Source organism: Apis florea, unplaced genomic scaffold (assembly GCF_048593485.1).
Source record: "Apis florea isolate Af1SG1 unplaced genomic scaffold, ASM4859348v1 contig_3587_pilon, whole genome shotgun sequence".
In the NCBI taxonomy this organism is placed as follows: domain Eukaryota; kingdom Metazoa; phylum Arthropoda; class Insecta; order Hymenoptera; family Apidae; genus Apis; species Apis florea.
The window spans coordinates 2,824,588-2,848,407 of record NW_028256789.1 but is presented as its reverse complement, the minus strand read 5'-3'; the positions used below and the strand labels follow the sequence as shown (position 1 = coordinate 2,848,407).

General features: G+C 31.1%; 2 protein-coding genes across 8 annotated transcripts in view; both read left to right on the top strand.

Annotated features, from left to right (window-relative positions):
- The window catches only part of 5-HT1 (serotonin receptor), a 104,203-nt gene extending 99,743 nt beyond the window's left edge, over positions 1-4,460 (top strand). For 5 of the 6 annotated variants that reach the window (XM_086914361.1, XM_086914362.1, XM_003692609.4 and 2 more), the window contains 4 exons: positions 9-152; positions 892-1,047; positions 1,292-1,452; positions 1,732-4,460. In XM_086914361.1, the coding sequence (XP_086770487.1) occupies positions 9-152; positions 892-1,047; positions 1,292-1,452; positions 1,732-2,224 (954 nt within the window). In that variant the 3' untranslated portion in view covers positions 2,225-4,460. The remainder of the gene's footprint in view (positions 1-8; positions 153-891; positions 1,048-1,291; positions 1,453-1,731) is intronic. The other variant, XM_086914366.1, reaches the window with a different exon arrangement.
- A 127-nt stretch (positions 4,461-4,587) lies between these two features.
- LOC100872171 (membrane metallo-endopeptidase-like 1) lies at positions 4,588-12,543 on the top strand. 2 transcript variants are annotated; one of them, XM_086914360.1, is made up of 18 exons: positions 4,588-5,320; positions 5,964-6,052; positions 6,136-6,297; positions 6,363-6,446; positions 6,716-6,927; positions 6,989-7,213; positions 7,312-7,404; positions 7,491-7,632; positions 7,687-7,798; positions 10,298-10,388; positions 10,470-10,646; positions 10,732-10,832; positions 10,903-10,961; positions 11,041-11,092; positions 11,168-11,235; positions 11,296-11,435; positions 11,505-11,672; positions 11,796-12,543. In XM_086914360.1, the coding sequence occupies exons 1-18, from the start codon at positions 5,301-5,303 to the stop codon at positions 11,979-11,981; spliced, it is 2,181 nt and encodes a 726-aa protein (XP_086770486.1). In that variant the 5' UTR covers positions 4,588-5,300; the 3' UTR covers positions 11,982-12,543. The 2 variants fall into 2 exon arrangements, with proteins under 2 accessions (XP_086770486.1, XP_086770485.1); XM_086914359.1 differs by having other exon boundaries at positions 6,977-7,213.
- Positions 12,544-23,820: the final 11,277 nt, after the last annotated feature.

Genomic DNA, 23,820 nt, shown 5'->3' with positions numbered 1-23,820 from the left:
TATTACAGATAAACTCGGAATGGTCGCTGGGGCCCGAGCTTTGCGACATGTGGACCAGCAGCGACGTTCTCTGCTGCACTGCCTCGATATTGCATCTGGTGGCTATCGCGGTCGACAGATATTGGGCAGTCACCGATCTCAATTATATACAGGTTAATTAACAGTGTCGCGGTAGATAGTCGGTAGATAGACGCAACGAATGACAAACTTACGGTCGATCTACGATCCCTCGAAGGGATGACAGGAGAGGTGGGATTAGGACGGTCGTATATCGATCCCAGAAATGCGGCAATCTTTGTACGAGGGGAGAGCTCGTTAAAGTTAAAACGGACGATGCAATTAATAATAGCTTTATGAAACGTGTTCACAACGTGTTGGTATCGTTTATCCCTTTTACCCTCGAAGAAGAATTCTACGGAGAATTGGTGCGCGAGAATACGTCCGTGCGAGAATGCGCAAGAAATTCGATCAAGATTTCTTTGCCAAATTTTTGCCGAGTGCATAAAGTCGAGAAATTTAACTCGAGATTCACGAATATACCGGTAATTAATCTAGTCTTATCGGCGATGGCCAATAACTAATCGAACCTAAATCCTATGACACCTGCTACAGATACCCGCATGTTCGGTGTAGCGTTACCGAAATCCCGGGCTTAGAATCACGATAATAATGTGGCAACACGGTCGGTTGATTATCCGTGATGCGATCGAGTTATTTCAATCTTGAAACGTAGCCGTTCGACATGCCGGCTTCCTGACCCCGATCCCGGATATTATCTCGAGCAAGATGTTATAAAAATATTCCGGTGTGGGAGGAAGAATCCGGACGGTATGAGGGCCCTCTCCAATTCTCGATATGTGATAACCGGTGAAAGAATTTCTTTACTTCCAGGCGAGGAATCCACGACGGATTGGTATGTTGATCGTCGCCGTCTGGGTGGTGTCCTTAGGAATCTCGTTGGCGCCTCAACTTGGATGGAAGGATCCTGATTATTTGGATCGTATAGCGGACGGGACTTGTCTGGTGTCCCAGGATCCTGCATACCAGGTAACCTGCTTTTTCATATTCAATCATAAAAATCTTCCTCTCGAGTTATTTCGAGAAGTTATTACGTTGCCGTCTCCTCTCGATCGAATCACAATCGCGACAATTTCGATTTTTTCCCCACGTAACTTCATAAATATTGGTAAATATTAACGAATCGATGGAATACAAATGGCGATAATTTTTCTTTCAAAAAAAAGCATTCGAGAGATCGAAGGATAAGGAATTTCTTAAAATTTCTTTCCAGATCTTCGCCACTTGCGCGACATTCTATCTACCCCTGTTGGTTATTCTATTCCTGTACTGGAGGATATTTCAAGCGGCACGGAAGCGGATCAGAAGGAGGCCGGGCACTATTGTGCAGCCAGCTCGTGAAAGAAGAGGCATCCTTAGATACGTCACGAAAAGGTTCCGCTTCCCTTCCACGTGACTCTGAAATAGATACACGGTTGCGAGGCTCGTTAAGTTCCTTAACTTATCCATCTCGCCATCTCCCTCTGTTCATAATTTCCACGGATCAATTACTCTCCCGAATATACGCGAATCGTTAAAATCGTCATCGCGGATTTGAATCTCAAGATCCACGCTCAAGAAAACGCTTCTTTATTATCCGTTTTCGAAAGAAAAAAAGAAAAAAAAGAAAGAGGAGTTTTTTCGAAATTAACACGTATTCGATTTTTTTTGCAGACCGAGGGAGGAGTCGACAGCGTTCACAATAACGAGATCCACGCCCGATCATTCCTCGATCTCGCCGGAGAAATCGTCGTCTTACAACGGGGCGAACGCGACCCAATCGACCACGGTCACCCCGTCGACCGTTTCGACGACCACCACGACCACCACCACCACCACGGTGACGAATCCTTCGAGCAGCCACTCGACCCACTCGTCGAGCAAGAGGACGCGCGACACGATCGAGTCGAAGCGGGAGAAGAAAGCCGCGAAAACTCTGGCGATAATCACAGGGGCGTTCGTCGCGTGTTGGTTGCCTTTCTTCGTTGTAGCGTTGCTCCGCGCCACGTGCCAGGTCTGCGAGCCACCCGAGCTCATAGCAAGCGTCTTCCTGTGGCTGGGCTATTTCAACAGCACCCTGAACCCTGTGATATACACTGTATTCTCACCAGAGTTCAGGCAAGCCTTCAAGAGGATGCTTTGCGGTGGTTCCAGGATAATTCGCTGACAGTGGATTTAAATCTCGCGCCATTCTTAAGCGTACGAACACTTCCGACGAATGATTGAGAGAGAGAGAGAGAGAGAGAGAGATGCGTGTGGACGGATGCTTCGCGTGTACATAAGACAGTTCAATATTCTAACTCCTTCCTTCTCTCCTTTTTTAGATAGCGTTCGGATATCGCGTAATTAGGCGAAACTTTAGAGAGCCCATAGATAGAGTCCTCTCCCCTTCCCCTCCCCCCCTCCTCCTCACCCTCCTTCGGAAAGTTTCCGCGGGAAATGACAAGTTTAACGAGCGGATCCGGATTTCGCCATTCGATTGGAAAGTTTTTTTTTTTTTTTTTTTTCTTGAAAAAGATAGACGACGAACGGACGAACGGATGATGAACGATTGTTTCCATCGAAGCGACGGGAATCCGGGACAACGCTGCATCTTATAATAACGCGAGAGAAATTCTCTGTTCGAAATAGCTCCGCATTTTTCCGATACGTCTATAAGGAAAAAAAAAAAAAAAAAAAAGGAAAAAAAAAAAGAAAACGCTCTTTTATCCATTAAGGGTTTTTTCGTTGACGAAAATCATGAGGAGAGAAGAGACGACCAGCGCTACGGTCTCGACGCGTGTGACGATCGAAAGGGAGAAAAAACGAGAGAGAGAGAGAGAGAGAGATCAATTGAAATCTCGAGATGGTGGATTGCCAATGATCCTCCATTCGACACCTCCATGATAGTTTCGATAGATTTCAATTGTCTTTGCGAGAGGAGCGAGAATACGAGGACGATCCTTTGTTCAATTTATATTATATTTTATGAAATCCATTCAGAGATCGTTCGTGATTTAATTGGGCGATAGATGGACGAATCCGATTCGATTCGATTCGAATGTAGTCGAGCGTTTGTCGAGGCACGGATCGAGAGGAAAGACGATAAAAAGACTCGATCAATTTTCTCCCCGATTGCTCGATCGCCGGTCGAAACCGGACAAATGTCGCGTGCAGATTGTATAGACGCTCATTTATTTCGTTGCTGCTCACGAAATCGCCCTGCGATTCTCACTTAAACGATTTAAATAAAATAAGGATAGAGTGTTAGATATCGTCGGCGGCCAAAAGAATAAAATAAATAAATAGATCGTCGATTTCTCTTCGTGAGAAAGAAAAGAGAAGAAAGAGAAAAAGAAACCAAAAAAAAAAAATAATAATAAAAAGTGAAAAAAAGGTATCGTAACTTCCATCGATCGAATTCTCGCGTGTCTGACGGCGACGCGTCAACGTCGTTTCTATTGTAAATACAAAAATGGGATTTCTATAAGAGAAAAGTATCCCTTATCTCCCCACTCCGCTCTCTCCCCCCCCGAACTACCGAATGCGAGATCGGTAATAAAACGAGGCGATCAGGTCGATCCAGCTTGCGCCAGCTAGTTCGCATCGTTGTTCTCGAGGTCGAAGGTGAACGAGATCTTTGCGCTTCCGTGTCACGATTTGCTCACGATTTCGATCTTCGCGCGAATTACATTCGATCCTCTTCGACGATCATTCAATCGATTCCACGATCGTGCATAGAGACGATGATACGAAGTACTTTGTTTCACTTTTCTCTTTCTTTGGAATCTTTTCACCCGTCGAATTCCTCTCGAAACTTTTCCAATTATTGAATATACTCCTTGGTTCCAAAGAACGCTTTAAAGCTTTTTCGTTCAACTTTGAAATTTTAATTTTCTTCTTCTTTCTACACGCGTCGTGTAAGATCGTATCGGCGATCGTTCGACAACGCCTTACCATGTACGAGATACGTACTCTATACGTACGCTAGCGAGTCTCGAGGATTAATCTTTGACAAAGCGAATGAAAACGAAACGAAAGGAAAGGGAAAGAAGAGGGAAACGTGTGTTAAATTATACATTAAATCGCAATCGAGAGTTATCCAGCGATTCGATTAGCTTGTGATCGCGCCCTTTTTTTTCGACGATGCGATCTTTAAAATTAAACGAGACGAGGGTTATACGGTGTTCGAGAGTAAAGTGAAAAAAAAGAAAATAGCACGTACGAGTATCAAAAAATCAAAAAAAAAAAGAAAAAGAAAAAAAGGAAGATAGCAAATTAAAAAATAGAGAGAGGCAAGGAAAGCTGGAACGTTTACAACGATGCTTCGTATGTATAATATTTATTTCTTTGCAATCACTGATGTAAATAAATGCAACAGTTTGAAAACGGTTGGCCGAATCGTTCGGTTGACGTCAACTTGATATTCTGTGCTTTGCCTCCCATCATTTTATCCGCCCTCTTTCTTTTGTTTTATTTTTTTTTTTTTAAACTGTTTATCAATTTATCTTCTTTCGCTCAAAAAAAAGTGGAATAAATATTTTTCGCTTCTTTCCGTTATCGGTTCTTGCTCGCGAGAATTTTTACTCGAAATTTATAACGAACGAAAATTCTTTGACAAAATTGTTAGGTTGATAAATTAATACGTCGAATATCGACGTTAATTATTAGAGCGACATCGTTGGTATAATATATATATATATATACACGAATGTTGCCATGTAATTGGACAATATGTCTTTATTATTTTGCACAACGATGCAACGTTACCGTCCAAATTGTCTAATGAAACATTACTCGATATCTGCAGAAATGTTTGAGTCAATGGTCAGGAAATACCGATTATTCCGTAATCAGCAATTCGCGATAACGACAATCGAGGAGGCCTCGTTTATTAAGACTTGACACGGGAAATTAAATAAATACTTATTCGGGTCTCTTTTGAATGGGATATTTATAGATGGAAGGTAAAATCGATTCGCGTTGATGATTCGATAATGTAAATGCGATGGATAGAAATAGCATCGAGATTAATTTACCATTAATTTACCATTCGCGTATGATAAATGCCTCGTGTAAACTGATATAAATACCCGTGTGAACATCATTCGAATGAGCTATTAACAACGATATCGCGTACCGCCTCCGTGTTACAAAATTATTATCGGTTATTCGGTTATTCTGTAGAATAATACATTTGTTTGAATTCGTGCTCGATAATCAGTTTCGTTTCGAACGCGAAGCGTTACAGTTTCGAGGGAGCGATGTTGCTCGAGATTTGGTTGTACGTGGTTATTTCAATTCTCTTTTCTTTTTATCTCGATATATTAAAATTCGTTGCATATGAAACGATCGATTTTACAAATGATCCGTAATAATTAAATATCATCGTGTTAAATAATATTTTGTTGCGCGTCAATTCGAAAGCTTGAACGCAATATCGAATGGTATTTTATCATTTTATTATAAAAATAAAATAAAATAAAATAAAATAAAATAAAATAACGCAAGGAAATTCAGTTCGAGTTAAATCGTTTCTCTTATTAATTTCAACGAAATAGATAAAAATTGAAAACGATTTATCCATCTATTGATTAATTAAAATTTTTTATTGGCGAATATAAATGTTAAAAATGCGTGTGGAGGTATAATTAATATACAAATCACAATTTTAATTGTGATTTCGATTTCAATCTTTGCAATTAATTTAATTTTAATCAATTGCAATTTTAACAGATAGATTATATTTGATTAATTGAATCAAGCTTTGATCAATATTATTCTCTTATATGTATATATATATATAAAATAACAAACATCGATAATTTTATCAAGAATTCGATCGTTCCATTTGCAATAATTTAACATATATACGTATATCACGAATATAAAGTTTGAATATTATCATTTCGTTTATTATTACACAGATTTTCTTTAATAATTTTCACCGATGCCAGATTGATCGATATTAGAAACGACTTACCAAGCTGTTCAACGAAGGAATGCAAAGATTTTGGTAAAGTTTTCAAAATTGAAAACTCGGCGAGAATGGAAAAGTTTTAAGGAAATACTTGTCGTTTTTTTTACGATATTAAACAGGTAGGAGGATAGTAACGAACATGAACGCCTCCGTGGATCCGTGCGTGGACTTTTATGAATATGCATGCGGCAATTGGCCGAGATCGCGTACACTTCCGCCTGATGAGAATCCCTGGCAAATGCGAGCCGCATCTGATGAAGAGAACAAACGAAAAGTCGAGGGTAAGTTTTTAACTTGTTGGCGAACTTGCGTTTCCGAAAGTTAACGAAAATTAACGATTTTCCAGACATGTTGAAGTTGGAATTGCGAGACGATGAAATTCTTTCCGTAAAAGTAGCGAAACAGTGGTATAAAACTTGCATGAATACAGGTAGTGATTCAAACAATTGGTTAAAACAATTGTTGAATTTTATTATAAGGAAAGGAGCAAAATTAATTCGAAATTAAAAGAAATATTTATCGAAACGATGAATATTTTGATATGAAAAAAAAAAAAAAAAAAGAAAGTACGAAAATATCTATTAATGGTTTTTTTTTCCTTTTTTTTAAATTTTTCGATCCAATATACGAATATATATTTCCGAGTATTTTCTTAAATATTTTCGATCGATTGGAAAATAAGTTTTCGATGGGTGTTAGAGGATGCAAACAAACGAGGTATGGAGCCATTAGTGTCGATTTTGGATAAAATTGGTGGATGGCCGATGATAATGGAACGAAACGAGTGGGACGAGAGTGGACAGAAATGGCAGAATATAGACGATTATTACGCTCATTTAAGGGGATTGAATTTATTACACGATATCCGGGTCACGGCATATGGTAGAGGTTCCAAAGAGAGGAGCGTAGTGGTAAGTAATCGATTTTCGAACAATTCTCTTAGAATTATTTAAAATTCAGTTCGAAATTCAGTTGGACGTTCCTGATATGCCATTGTACTCGTGGATGCTGCGAGAATATTTCGACGCCGAGAATGAGACGATTAATAAGCAAGATTTTAGAAAGGCGGAAAAATATTGGGATTGGATTTCAAAAATAGCTTCGAGAACATCCGAGGCTGGAGGATTTAATATAACGAAGTCTCAGCTCGAAGAAGACATTGAGGATATATTTAGCTTCGAATGGAAGCTATTAAAGGTTTTCTTTTTTTTTTTTTTTTTTTTTTTACAAGTTCTTTTTTAAGAACGAGACATTCCACAAATTTTATATTTGTGTAAAATTATCATTTTCTCCAGATAACTAGTTTAGTAGACGATTATGTAAATATGACCGTGGGAGATTTTCAGAGATGGTACGATAATTTAAACCCACGTACAGAAAACTCTATGGTGAGCAATTTGAAATTTATTTTCAACTTTTTCTCGAAAAATTCTTAATTCCATTTTTAAACGATAAAAAAGAGTACTCGTTACAGGTGAATTGGACAGATAAAATAATTAATATTTTTAAAGAATCGGGTATCGATATTTCAAACGATACATTGGTAAAAATAACTTCTCCCTGTTATTTCAAAAATTTAGTTCCTCTACTCGACCAGACTTCGACAAGAACTATAGGTAAGAGTAATTATACATTTTAAATTTGTCTTTCATATTTTGCATCTTGAACAGTAAATTTCCTTCATTGGAGCTTCGTGTCGTCGATGATCACGAGGACTACCGACGAAATGAGAGAATTGAATGCCAAAATGATGGAAAGCGATTCAGACGAGCAGGAATCTAGGTTCGTATATCGAGTTAATAAAACAACTTTCGTGCAACGTTATCGAGTTCGAAATGATGATCCAAGTGAAATGAAATTTCGGTTAGCGAATAGAAATCAAAGCGCATACAAGTAACATTCAGAAGGGTCAGTACGGTTCAAATGGTAGGATTCTCCAGTATATTTGAAGCAGCTATGGAAAGTGGAACGAATTACGAATACGATTCAATTTAAATTATGGCATGTAGCAGCACGTAGCAGCCATTTCATTTGAATAAACGTGTATTTAACGTGTAATGGTTAACAGAATTCGAATGGTAGGATTTTTTAGTATATTTGAAGAAGGTATGGAAAGTGGTGTTATGTCATTAAATTTAATTTGAATTAGACGTGTATTAGACGTGTAAAGGTCGACACAGTTCGAGTGATAGGATTCTTCAGTATATTTGAAGCAGCTATGGAGAGTGGAACGAATTACGGATGCGTATCCAATTTAAATTATGGATAGCAATTTAATTTGAACGAAACATGTATTAAATACATAATGGTCAACACAGTTCGATTTTTTAGTATATTTGAAGCAGTTATAAAAAATAATTTGTATTAAATATATAATGGTCAACAGAATTCGAGTGATAGGATTTTTTAGTATATTTGAAGCAGTTATAGAAAAAATGGATAAAAAATAATTTGTATTAAATATATAATGGTCAACACAATTCGAGTAGTAGGATTTTTTAGTATATTTGAAGAAACTAGGAAAGTGGAATTATATTATTAAATATTATTTGAATTAAATGTGAATTAGACATGTAAAGGTCGACACAGTTCGAGTGATAGGATTCTTCAGTATATTTGAAGCAGCTATGGAGAGTGGAACGAATTACGGATGCGTATCCAATTTAAATTATGGATAGCAATTTAATTTGAACGAAACATGTATTAAATACATAATGGTCAACACAGTTCGATTTTTTAGTATATTTGAAGCAGTTATAAAAAGTGGATAAAAAATAATTTGTATTAAATATATAATGGTCAACAGAATTCGAGTGATAGGATTTTTTAGTATATTTGAAGCAGTTATAGAAAAAATGGATAAAAAATAATTTGTATTAAATAGTTAATGGTCAACACAATTCGAGTAGTAGGATTTTTTAGTATATTTGAAGAAACTAGGAAAATAGAATTATATTATTAAATATTTGAATTAAATGTGAATTAAACATGTAAAGGTCGACACAGTTCGAGTGATAGGATTCTTTAGTATATTTGAAGCAGCTATGGAGAGTGGAACGAATTACGGATGCGTATCCAATTTAAATTATGGATAGCAATTTAATTTGAACGAAACATGTATTAAATACATAATGGTCAACACAGTTCGATTTTTTAGTATATTTGAAGCAGTTATAAAAAATAATTTGTATTAAATATATAATGGTCAACAGAATTCGAGTGATAGGATTTTTTAGTATATTTGAAGCAGTTATAGAAAAAATGGATAAAAAATAATTTGTATTAAATACATAATGGTCAATACAATTCGAGTAGTAGGATTTTTTAGTATATTTGAAGAAACTAGGAAAATAGAATTATATTATTAAATATTTGAATTAAATGTGAATTAAACATGTAAAGGTCAACACAGTTCGAGTGATAGGATTCTTCAGTATATTTGAAGCAGCTATGGAGAGTGGAACGAATTACGGATGCGTATCCAATTTAAATTATGGATAGCAATTTAATTTGAATGAAACATGTATTAAATACATAATGGTCAACACAGTTCGATTTTTTGGTATATTTGAAGCAGTTATAAAAAGTGGATAAAAAATAATTTGTATTAAATATATAATGGTCAACAGAATTCGAGTGATAGGATTTTTTAGTATATTTGAAGCAGTTATAGAAAAAATGGATAAAAAATAATTTGTATTAAATACTTAATGGTCAATACAATTCGAGTAGTAGGATTTTTTAGTATATTTGAAGAAACTAGGAAAATAGAATTATATTATTAAATATTTGAATTAAATGTGAATTAAACATGTAAAGGTCAACACAGTTCGAGTGAGTCGAGGATTCTTCAGTATATTTGAAGCAGCTATGGAGAGTGGAACGAATTACGGATGCGTATCCAATTTAAATTATGGCTAGCAATTTAATTTGAATAGCTATTTAATTTGAATTAAATATATATTAAATACATAATGGTCAACACAATTCGAATAGTAGGATTTTTTAGTATATTTAACGCAGTTATAGAAAGTGGAGTTATATTATTAAATATTATTTGAATTAAACGTGTATTAGACGTGTAAAGGTCAGCACAGTTCGAGTGATAGGATTCTTCAGTATATTCGAAGCAGCTATGGATAGCGGGACGAATTACGGATCCGTATCCAATTTAGATTATGGGCGTGCACGAATGTAGCAGCACGTGGCGGTCATTCAATTTGAATTAGCTGGACACGAATGCGATTGTATCAGCTGTGATTGTTTTAAAATTATTTGCAGATCGGATTTGTGCATTAAAGAAGGAAAGATAACGGAAGTGATTGCTTACGAATTTGTGAGAAGATATTTTTCTAACGATATGATAGATATGGTAAAATTTCTTTACGATTTATGTGTGGAGAAAGCACGAAAAAAGATCGTGAGATGAAATTTTTAAATTTTGATTAATTAGACGATGAATGCGTTGAACGATATAGAAGAGGAAATGAAAATGGATATAGAAGAATCGAATTGGGCGAGCGAGGAGATAAAAGGTTTCGCTTTGAGAAAAATTAAATCCATAAAGAAGAATATTGGTTATCCGGATTGGTACAACAACGCATCCATCATGGAAAATTATTTTGGCAATGTATGTCAGATTCCTTTATTGGTAAATATGTTGGAAATTTTTTAAAAATCTTGAAGATTTATGATTTAATTTTCTTTGCTTGCAGCTTACTATGGGACCGATGTATTTCGAAAATGCTTTGAGATTTCAGAAATTTTATAAATTAAAGGAATTGCGACTTTTGAAATATAAAGATGTAGCAAAATCGTAAATATCCGTATAATAATTAATTATGATTAAGATTAAATCAAGATGCTTATTTTCTCTTTTTGTCTAGATGGATTATTGATCCTTTGACGATCAATGCTTTTTATTTAAGCGAATCGAATTCGATCAGTAAGTATCATTCAATTTTTATAATTTACATATATAGTGTAATTAAATTATACTAATATTTTTATTTTTATAATTACAGCAATACCCCTGGCCAATCTACAGAAACCATTTTTCAGCAAGAATCAGCCAAAGTAAAAATCTGTTAAAATTATTAATTACTATTTCATGCGATTATTAATCGTTTAATTGCAATACTTCTTCTCCAGTACGATCAACTATGCATTGACTGGATTTTTACTGGCTCATGAATTATATCATTCCTTTGATGAACTAAGTGAGTAATTTTTCATTAAATTTCTTGTTTAATATCTCGTTACATCGAAAATATTTTCAGAACGTTTTTTTAATGAACACGGAGAAAAGATAAATTGGCCAAAAACAATGACAAACGAATATTATAAAAGTGCTCAATGTTTTGTCGACCAGTATAATAATTATACTTTGAATGGCACATCTTCTGGCATAAAAATTAACGTAATATTTTATATTCCATCGATAAGAGATTTTTAAGGGGCTATCATTGACACGTTAATTATCTAACAGAATTATGGCAATCAAACTTTTGATGAAAATATGCCAGACACTATGGGATTGAGAACTGCATACAAAGCGTATAAAAGAAGGGAAACGATAAATGGGAGATCGGAAGCAGCATTGCCCGGATTGGAAATGTTCAACAACGATCAAATTTTCTTCTTATCGTCTGCCAATGTAAGTATTTCAATTGAAATAAAACTTTTTCATAAAATCGATTTCTATAATTTTAATAACTGTAACGTTTCGCTTTTTATTCTATCTTATTTATCTTCTCTTTTTTTTCTGTTTTTTCCTTAGTTATGGTGCGAAAATAGAGATTCCGAAACGGAAGCAATAACGGAAGCTAAATTAGACGTGCACAGTATCGCACGATTAAGATCCATTGGCGCCCTTTCAAACAATCAAGATTTTGCGGATGCATTTTCGTGCCCCATTGGCAGTCCTATGAATCGTAAAAAGAAGTGCAACATTTGGAAAATATAACAGCAATACTTATTGAATTTATATATATAAGAATTCATATCTTATATATTTGCGTGGGGTCACTGAACGCATCCCTACTTCGATTCTATTGCCTTCCTCCCCACCCCTTTTGGAACCACCGCGCTATACCCTTGCGACGCGAACTCAGCGTAGTAGACCAGAGGCATCGGCACGACCCACATCTACTTAACGTGGTTTATTCTTATTTTTATTGTTAATTATATTCTTTCGTATATTTTTTATTATTAATTAAATCAAATAACAATCTATTACTTATGCTATCAAAAATGATTTATTAATCAGTTCGAGAAATATGATAAAACAGAAGATGAAAAGAATAGAAATTTATCATAGGAAGATTGTTATTTGATTTACGTCGCAAAAAGATTGTAATTAAAAAATTGTAATTAAAATTTACATTATATATATATGATTTATGTATAATTTAATAAATACTTTTATAAGTTTTTTTTAGATAATGTAATATTCTAATATTGTAATATTGTATACTTTGCAAATGTAAATTAATTTTAATATTTAATAAACGTATATATTATATATATATTTTTTATTTATTCATTTTTTCCCTTTATTTCTCCCTTCCTAATAATATAACAATCTAGAAGCCTATCTTAAAAAGGTAAGTATATTAAATTAGTAGTAGTTATAATTAGTATTAAGTAAAATGATGAAAAACAGTTTTTTCTGGAAGTGTTAAAAAGGTAAGTATAAAAAAAGTAAGTATGAAAAAAGTAAGTATAGAAATATAATGAAATTTTACGCATAAATTAATTCTAAGTTCAATAAATGGAAATATTAAAATTTCAGTAATTCTCGGAAATGACGTCAAATTCCGGGAATTTTTAAAATTCTCGGAAATGACGTCAAATTCCTGGAATTTTTAAAATTCTTGGAAATGACGTCAAATTCTTAGAATTATCGAAATTTATGAAATAGATTGAAATTTTTGGCCAAAAATTCGATTTTGTATTAGGAGAACATAACTTGATAGGAGGTCGATCAAATTTTTCTGGGAAATTCAAATTTTTGGAATTATCGAAATTCTTCAGCGAACAAAAATTTTTGCCAAAAATTCGACTTTGTATTAGGAGAATATAACTTGATAGGAGGTCGATCAAATTTTTCTGGGAAATTCAAATTCTTGAAATTATCGAAATTCTTGAGCGAACAAAAATTTTTGCCAAAAATTCGACTTTGTATTAGGAGAATATAACTTGATAGGAGGTCGATCAAATTTTTCTGGGAAATTCAAATTCTTGAAATTATCGAAATTCTTGAGCGAACGAAAATTTTTGCCAAAAATTCGACTTTGTATTAGGAGAATATAACTTGATAGGAGGTCGATCAAATTTTTCTGGGAAATTCAAATTCTTGAAATTATCGAAATTCTTCAGCGAACAAAAATTTTTGCCAAAAATTCGACTTTGTATTAGGAGAATATAACTTGATAGGAGGTCGATCAAATTTTTCTGGGAAATTCAAATTCTTGAAATTATCGAAATTCTTCAGCGAACAAAAATTTTTGCCAAAAATTCGACTTTGTATTAGGAGAATATAACTTGATAGGAGGTCGATCAAATTTTTCTGGGAAATTCAAATTCTTAAAATTATCGAAATTTTTAAAATTTTTAACCAATTTTACATAAATTTAAAATTTTGAAGCCCTGGCGCTAAAATTTCGACTTGTTTACAAACATTGGTCTGTTTATTTACATTTTCAATGTTTATTTACATTCTTGGTTTGTTTATTTACATTTTCAATGTTTATTTACAAAAATTTTTGAAAATTTTAAAATTTCTGGGCCCTGGGAGTTGAAATTTCGGTTTGTTTACAAACATTGGTTTGTTTATTTACATTTTCAATGTTTATTTACATTCTCGGTTTGTTTATTTACATTTTCAATGTTTATTTACAAAAATTTTCGAAAATTTTAAAATTTCTGAGCCCTGGGAGTTGAAATTTCGGTTTGTTTACAAATATTGGTTTGTTTATTTACATTTTCAATGTTTATTTACATTCTCGGTTTGTTTATTTACATTTTCAATGTTTATTTGCAAAAATTTTCGAAAATTTTAAAATTTCTGAGCCCTGGGAGTTGAAATTTCGGTTTGTTTACAAACATTGGTTTGTTTATTTACATTTTCAATGTTTATTTACATTCTCGGTTTGTTTATTTACGTTTTCAATGTTTATTTACAAAAATTTTCGAAAATTTTAAAATTTCTGAGCCCTGGGAGTTGAAATTTCGATTTGTTTACAAACATTGGTTTGTTTATTTACATTTTCAATGTTTGTTTACATTCTCGGTTTGTTTATTTACATTTTCAATGTTTATTTACAAAAATTTTCGAAAATATTCAAAAATTATACTTACCTTTACCTACCTTTTATTTACTTACCTTATTTCCTTGTTTTATTATTTTTTACAGCATTAAGTATTTTTCAACAGTTTTCTTAATTCTAATTTTAATATACAAATATGTATAAAATGTATATACTTATTCAATACATATAAAACGTACATTAATGTCTGTTAAAATTTTTGACCAACAGATTGGACAATAAAGGCAATGAAATTAATCAGAAATCGCTATTATCTTTTGAATGCATGAATTTGTTGATTAAATATGGACAAGGAAAGCAAAAAATGACGAAGATAAATGAAAAATTATAGAATCACTGTCATGTCTAATATGCTCTTGATAAAACTTAAACAAGGATAGCAAATAAAGAGAGAAAGATAAAAATAAGATGAGAATTGACAGTTAGTTCCATCTCTTAAATATCAAAAATATTATAACGGAAACAAGAATGAAAAAGGAAAGAATTAAAGTTTAGTGCCATCTATTGAATATTTTCGCAATGATAATGACGCTAAAGTTTAATTCTTAGTAAAGATATCTTATCATGTTTTCGTAATAATGTTTTTGGCACTCAAAAGATGAAACTGACTGTCAATTCTCATTCTCTTTTTATCCTTTTTTCACTAATTTGCTATCCTTATCTATTAGTTTCATCTACAGCACTCTAGAGATGGCATTGATTCCATATTTTTCATTCTATCTTTATTCTTTGCTTTTCTTGCCTGTATTTGTTCGATATATTCATAGCTTCAAGAAACTATGCCGACTTCTGATTAATTTTATCATCTTTTTTGGCTAATATATTGATTAAAAATCTTAACAGAGATCATAAAATTGAAATTTTATATTATATCATAAGTATATACCAATTGTTAAATTTTATACAAATTTTGTATATATATATATATTGCACCTGCAGTCTGATCTAAATAAAATACCCAAAGAGAATTTTATCTAGCCTCTAGACTGCAGGTGCTGCGTAGTTCTTTGCTTGATATCGATTTCTAAAGAATAATCTATGGAAAATTTTCAAAGGAAATATTGAAAATTTTTCAAAGATTATTCTATCGATCAATACCAATTACCAGGTCTCACCAACGAGGAGGTGACTACGCATCGAGACCCGCCTAAAGTTAATATAAATTAAGAAAAAAAAAAATTAATGATTAATTGTGAACAAATGAAAAAAATATAGAATTTGGAATATGAATTAATATGATGAGAATTGAATAAATTAAAAATATATTAAATAACGTAAAAAATAATTTTATTATATAAAAATAAATCTGAAATATAAATTTGGATACAAATTACAAATCTTTATATTGATCTTTACAAAAGTATTGCATTTATCGCTTGCAATTAATCCCACATCGTCCAACGATGATGAATCCAATTTAATCTAAGCTAAATATCAAATTTCTAATCTATGATTCATGTATTCTATTCGCAATCCATATCAAAGATACGTTCATTTTATTTCAAGCGAAGCAAACTAATGTTAACGATGTAATCAAAAATTAGCGTAAAGAAAAATTAAATGAGAGAAAATTTAAGAAAACCAATTCGAATCACTACCACCTTTATCACGATTTACATCAATCGATTTACAGAAATCATTAAACTCACCATGATCAATAGCAAACAACGACTTGCATAGTAATCGAGAGCATAATGTAATCGAAGACATTCAATGTACACGATCTATCTCGAATCAAGTATCCAAAGATATCAATCGATCAGAGAACGGATCCTCGATTGATTATCGAAAGTAGAGCATCGACTCGATGAATTTTTGCAATTGTTGCATGATGATTAATGGACAGTGGTTCAAATTCGATTTGGAGAATGGAATATAAAAGAAAAGTAACTAACTAAAAAATTAGAAGACGAAGCAAGAATTAAAAGAGTGAAAATATGAAGAATTTTATCTTTCGCTTTAAATTAAAGAACGTATATCTTTATACGGAATGCTTATAGATACTTTACACTATAACATACGCATCTTAATCCTAATCCTAACTTAAAGGATGATATATGATTGATGAATTTTATCTAACTTAGTCTAGATCTTAATATTATATTAAAAATTTAACAGTAAGCAACATTCGTATGCTTCTATTATTTAAGGCGAAATAAGAAAAATCTAAAAATTATTAAATCGATATTCTAATATTCAATTATTGCGAAAGGAAGAACTCGTAAAAAGTGAAAAAGTGAAGAATAAGTGCAGGGAAAAAAATAAAAAAAATAAATGAGAAAGAAGAAATGCAAAAATTTAAAAAAGAAGAAAGGATGAAAAAATTAAAAGAACTCCTTGTCGCTCTCACGACTTATATCGATCGATATTTATACGAACAGATGATACTCAGTGACCAATCGAGGGTAACGACAGGTCTAATAGAAGAATGTTCTAACGATATAGGAAGGAATAAAAAAATTCCTGAATCGAACGACATTCGACCACAAGATCTAACTCAGACCGAGTACAAAAAGGTATCGATCGACCAGAGCGCGAATCCTCGATTGGTCACCGGAAGTAATACATTAATTCAACGACTCCTCCAATCGTTGCATAATATGTGGTTGACACTGACTTAGAAAAAACGACGAAAAATTATAAAATAACTATAAGAATAAATTAAGCAAGAAGTTAGGAAACGATTTAAAAAATCGTAAAAGTAAAAATTCGTAATAAAATTCGAAAATCAAAATATCGAAGCTGCAAGTGAGACTTTTAAAACTAAAAGAATTGAAACAATTATAATTTGTTTTAAATTAGGAAATATATCTTGGAATAGATAACAACCTAACAAACCTAATCTAATCTAATCTAATTAATATTCATTCATCGATTAATTATTTTACTAGTACTTGCAGTCCAGTCTATTAAAAAAAATTTTTAAATATTAAAATTATACAAAATAATGCGAAATTAAGACTGGAGTGCAAGTGTGCGTAGTTCTTGGCTTGCCATTGCTTTTCGAAAATAATATTAATGAAATATATCTTGTATTTCAAAATTTAGAATATTTTCTACTGAATAGAAAAAAATTGTTTAAAAATGAATTTCGAAAAGCAATAGCAATTACCAGGTCTCACCAACGAGGAGGTGACTACGCATCGAGACCCACCTAAAACTAAGAAATAAAAAAAAAAAAGACATTAAGATTAATAACTTATAATTAAATAAATTAATATATAAAACATGCAAACGTGCAAACATGCAAAATTAAATAAATTTAAAAAAGAAAGAAACACATTTTGGAATACCTGTAAAATAATAACTATTTAAATTAATAACACACAAATAATCATATATCGCATATAATTATAAATAATTAAAAACTATAAGTCCCATCGTTGTCCAACATCGTCCCAGATTGTCAATCTATAAAGTCAAAAATGATATTAGATCTTAATATTAAACTAAAATACTGAAATCTATAATTTATATAACCTATTGACAGCATCTGTACCAAAGATATCCTCTATTTACTTAAAATTCTAAAAATTTTCTTGCAAAAGACTAACTGATTTAAATACCTCCAAGAATGAGAATGTAAAAAAAAAAAAAAAAAAAATACTAGCAAATACGCAGAGAGAAAGAGAAGAATCTAAAAGAAATAAAGAAGAACAACAACAATTCATGCTAATCAATCATTGCTAATCAAATCACGACTTACATCAATTACAAAAAACTTCGAACAAGTGAGATACTGACCAGTCGTGATCAATCAAGGGTTACAACAGCGGCCTCACAGAAGAAGACAATTGTCCAGCGACACAGGAAGGAGCGAGAAACCAGACCTCGACCACCGGTGCCGGCTAACCAAGACAATGTACGACCAATGCAAGGCCTAACTCTGATCGAATACCGAAGTACCAATCGATCAGAGCGCGGATCCTTGATTGACCACCGGCAGTAGCCACTAGCTCGACGATTTTTGCGACCGTTGCGTAAATTGATTGGCAATGAAAGAGAAGAGATCGAAAATAATCGATCACTTCGAATCATTGCAAATCAAATCACGACTTACATCAATCGACTTACAAAAACTTCGAACAAGTGAGACACTGACCAGTCGTGATCAACCAAGGGTTACGACAGCGGCCTCACAGAAGAAGACAGTTGTCCCAGCGACACAGGAAGGAGCGAGAAATCAGAGCCTCGACCATCCGTGTCGACTTACAAAGACAATGTACGACCAATGTAAGGCTTAACTCTGATCGAGTACCGAAAAGTACCAATCGATCAGAGCGCAGACACTTGATTGACCACCGGTAGTAGTCACGAGCTCGACGATTTATGCAACTGTCGCGTAAATTGATTGGCAATAAGAAATAAAAAATCGGGAGAAAATAATGAATCAATTCGAATCATTGCTAATCAAATCACGACTTACATCAATCGACTTACAAAAACTTCGAACAAGTGAGATACTGACCAGTCGTGACCAATCAAGGGTTACGACAGCGGCCTCGCAGAAGAAGACAATTGTCCCAGCGACACAGGAAGGAGCGAGACCACCTGTGCCGGCTAACAAAGACAGTGTACGACCAATGCAAGGCCTAACTCTGATCGAGTACCGAAGTACCAATCGATCAGAGCGCGGACCCTTGATTGGCCACCGGCAGTAGTCACAAGCTCGATGATTTTTCCGACTGTTGCGCGAATTAATCAACAATGACACGATTTGAATTTGGAAGAAACTATGACGAACTAATCGGAGAAATATAAATTCAAGAAGAAAAAAATTCAAACGAAGAAATGCAGAATTCGAAAAAGTAAAAAACTACAAAGATGAAAACATAAAACGTCTTGACTATAAAGAATGTGAAAGAATTTAAAAATTAAAATTTTTACTTTTTATAAGTAAAGTTAGAGGATATCTTTGCACAGAATACGTACGAAATCCTAATCTATATATCTATTTTACTATAATCTTAAAACTAGGACTTAAATCTAAAAAGTATCCAATGACGATCCCATGATGACTCTGCCATGTTCCCCGTGGAGGTTTAATATAATGGTACCTGTAATCAAACAATTAAAACACCCAAAAGAAATTTGGCAGAAGCGTAGAGTGGACTGCATACTTGGTATCGATTTTTAAACATTAATCTTTGCAAAATATTCAAAGGAAATATTGAAAATTTTTCAAAGATTAATCTATGAAAATCGATACCAATTACCAAGCCTCAGCACCAGTGACTGTGGCATCGAGATCCACCTAATACTAAAAAATATGAAAAAGATACTAACATGACTAATTAATTTAAATAAATTAATATAAATAAAACATGCAAACATGCAACATGCAAACTTCTAAGTTAATAGTAAAAAATAAAAAAATTTAATAAATTAGTAAATATTAGTAAATAAAAGTTAAATAAATCTGAAAAAGAAAAAATATACTTTTGAGTACCTGTAACATAATAATTATATAAATTAATATATACAAATATAATGTATAATAATAATATCCCACGTTGTCCATTGTTGTCCAATGTAGTCTCGTGTTTTCCATCTATAAAATATAAAATTTAATTTAGATCTTAATACTAAACACTTAAATCTAAAATCTATAATTTACAATCTATAATTAATTGTGTATATCTATAATTTACAATACAATAATTTATTGTATAACTTATTCTATACATATTTGTATCAAAGATACCCTCGTTTTACTTAAAATAAAAAAAAATGTTAAAACCTTAATGTTGTTTTCAATACTAATTTTGCTAGGAATAAAAATTAAAATAGATATGCATATAAAAATAAGAGATCGAGATAAAAAGACCAATTCGAATCATTGCAAACCAAATCACGACTTATATTAATCGACTTACAAAAAACTTCGAACGAGTAACATACTGACCAGTCGTGATCAATCAAGGATTACGACAGCGGCCTTACAGAAGAAGACAATTGTCCCAGCGACACAGGAAGAAACGAGGAACCTCGATCACCTGTGCCGACTAACAAAGACAATGTACGACTAATGCAAGGCCTAACTCTGATCGAGTACCAAAAGTACCAATCGATCAGAGCGCGGACCCTTGATTGACCACCGGCAGTAGCCACCAGTCCGACGATTCCTGCGATTGTTGCGTAAGTTGATTGTCAATGACACAATTTGGATTTGAATAAATAATATAAAAATTTTAAGAAAGAATTAAGATTTTTATTTTTTATCGTAAATTCGAGGGTATCTTTGTATGCGCTATTTTACATATACTTAAAATAATCGCAACTTATATATCTATCTTACATTATACTTAAAAACTTAAATCTAAACGACTTAAATCTAAATCTTAATCTAAACTTAAATCTAAAAAGTATGTATCCCACGATGATCCCACGACGATCCCACGACGATCCCACGTTGCCGCGCGGGTTTAATAAAGTGGTACCTGCAGTCCAATCTAGACGACCAAAACACTCAAAGAGTGAATTTGTCATAAGTCTAAATTGGACTGCAGGTACTGCGTAGTTCTTAGCTTAGTATCGATTTTTCAAAAATTAATCTTTGCAAAATATTCAAAGGAAATTTTGAAAATTTTTCAAAAATTAATCTATAAAAATCGATACTAATTACCAGGTCTCACCGCAAGGAGGTGACTACGCATCGAGACCCATCTACCTACCTACTTATCTATACAAAAGAAAGAATGGAATATTGCAGGAATAATATATTAAAATAAATTGATATATCCATTAACGTCAAACATGGAAAAAAGAATTAATAAAAGAAATAAAAAATAAAACAAGTTGAATGAAAAATGTAAATATTGATTAAATTAGAAAACCATAAAAAAATAATTAAGAGAAAAACCAAGAAAAAAATGAATACTGCAAAACATAGTGATAGAAAAGAGAAAAAGAAACCTAAAAAACCAATTCCTTTGAATCACTGTCGCTTTCATATAATTTATATCAGTGGACTTACGAAAGTTGTCTAAAATGATGATACTGAAGACCATTCTTAATGAACCACAGAAATATTTAAAAAGAGAAAAGTTAAAATAAATGTATGTTAATAATATGTAAATAATATGTAAATAATGTGAATGATCAAAAAATAAGAAATAAGACTTAGACCACGGGAAAAATGAATATTGCAAAAGAACCATGGATACAGTGAGAAATCGTGGAGAAAAGAAAAAGAAACTTAAAAAACCAATTTTTTTGGAATCAATGTCGCTTTCATATCATAATTTATATCAGTAGATTTACGAAAGTCGTCAAAATAATAGTGATGACCATTTCTTAAAGAACTACAGAAATATTTAAAAAGAGAGAAATTAAAAATGTCAATGTGTATCATCAAAAAAAAAAATAAGGAATAAGATACAAGTCAAGGAAAAACTGAATACTGCGAAAAAATCATGGACACGTGATGGAAAAAGAAGAAAAAATATAAAATATCAATTTCTCTAAGTTATTCTCATACTGATGATACTTGCTAATCGTGATAAGTAAAGAATTACGATAACGATCTAACAAAAGAACATTTTTATCGAAACAATACAGGAAAAAATATAGAAACAGCTCTCCTTCTCAAAAAGGAAATAAAAGGATAGAAAACAGAAAAAAATGACAGAATGACGAGAATTTCGAAAAAGACTTTAGAATTGACCGGAAACGGAATATGAAACCGATCGATTCTAAAACTTAATTTTGGCTGAACATTCGAATCGATCAGAATATTTGAAGATATCAATGTATATTGATAACTACTTAAAATAAATCAACATAAAAGAATATACATAATAAAAAAATTAAATAGATTAAAATAACATAATTTAGTATCTATAAATTAAAAAAATCTGAAACATAAATATATATAAATTAAAGAAATCTGAAACATAAATATTTATAAATTAAAGAAATCTGAAACATAAATATTTATAAATTAAAGAAATCTGAAACATAAATATTTATAAATTAAAAAAATCTGAAACATAAATATTTATAAATTAAAGAAATCTGAAACATAAATATATATAAATTAAAGAAATCTGAAACATAAATATTTCTAAATTAAAGAAATCTGAAACATAAATATTTCTAAATTAAAGAAATCTGAAACATAAATATTTATAAATTAAAGAAATCTGAAACATAAATATATATAAATTAAAGAAATCTGAAACATAAATATATATAAATTAAAGAAATCTGAAACATAAATATTTCTAAATTAAAGAAATCTGAAACATAAATATTTATAAATTAAAGAAATCTGAAACATAAATATTTATAAATTAAAGAAATCTGAAACATAAATATTTATAAATTAAAGAAATCTGAAACATAAATATTTATAAATTAAAAAGATCTGAAACATAAATATTTATAAATTAAAGAAATCTGAAACATAAATATTTATAAATTAAAGAAATCTGAAACATAAATATCTATAAATTAAAGAAATCTGAAACATAAATATTTATAAATTAAAGAAATCTGAAACATAAATATTTATAAATTAAAAAGATCTGAAACATAAATATATATAAATTAAAGAAATCTGAAACATAAATATATATAAATTAAAGAAATCTGAAACATAAATATATATAAATTAAAGAAATCTGAAACATAAATATTTATAAATTAAAGAAATCTGAAACATAAATATTTATAAATTAAAAAGATCTGAAACATAAATATTTATAAATTAAAGAAATCTGAAACATAAATATTTATAAATTAAAAAAATCTGAAACATAAATATTTATAAATTAAAGAAATCTGAAACATAAATATTTATAAATTAAAGAAATCTGAAACATAAATATTTATAAATTAAAGAAATCTGAAACATAAATATTTATAAATTAAAGAAATCTGAAACATAAATATTTATAAATTAAAGAAATCTGAAACATAAATATTTATAAATTAAAGAAATCTGAAACATAAATATTTATAAATTAAAGAAATCTGAAACATAAATATTTATAAATTAAAGAAATCTGAAACATAAATATTTATAAATTAAAAAAATCTGAAACATAAATATTTATAAATTAAAGAAATCTGAAACATAAATATTTATAAATTAAAGAAATCTGAAACATAAATATTTATAAATTAAAGAAATCTGAAACATAAATATTTATAAATTAAAGAAATCTGAAACATAAATATTTATAAATTAAAGAAATCTGAAACATAAATATTTATAAATTAAAGAAATCTGAAACATAAATATTTATAAATTAAAGAAATCTGAAACATAAATATTTATAAATTAAAAAGATCTGAAACATAAATATTTATAAATTAAAGAAATCTGAAACATAAATATTTATAAATTAAAAAAATCTGAAACATAAATATTTATAAATTAAAGAAATCTGAAACATAAATATATATAAATTAAAGAAATCTGAAACATAAATATTTATAAATTAAAGAAATCTGAAACATAAATATTTA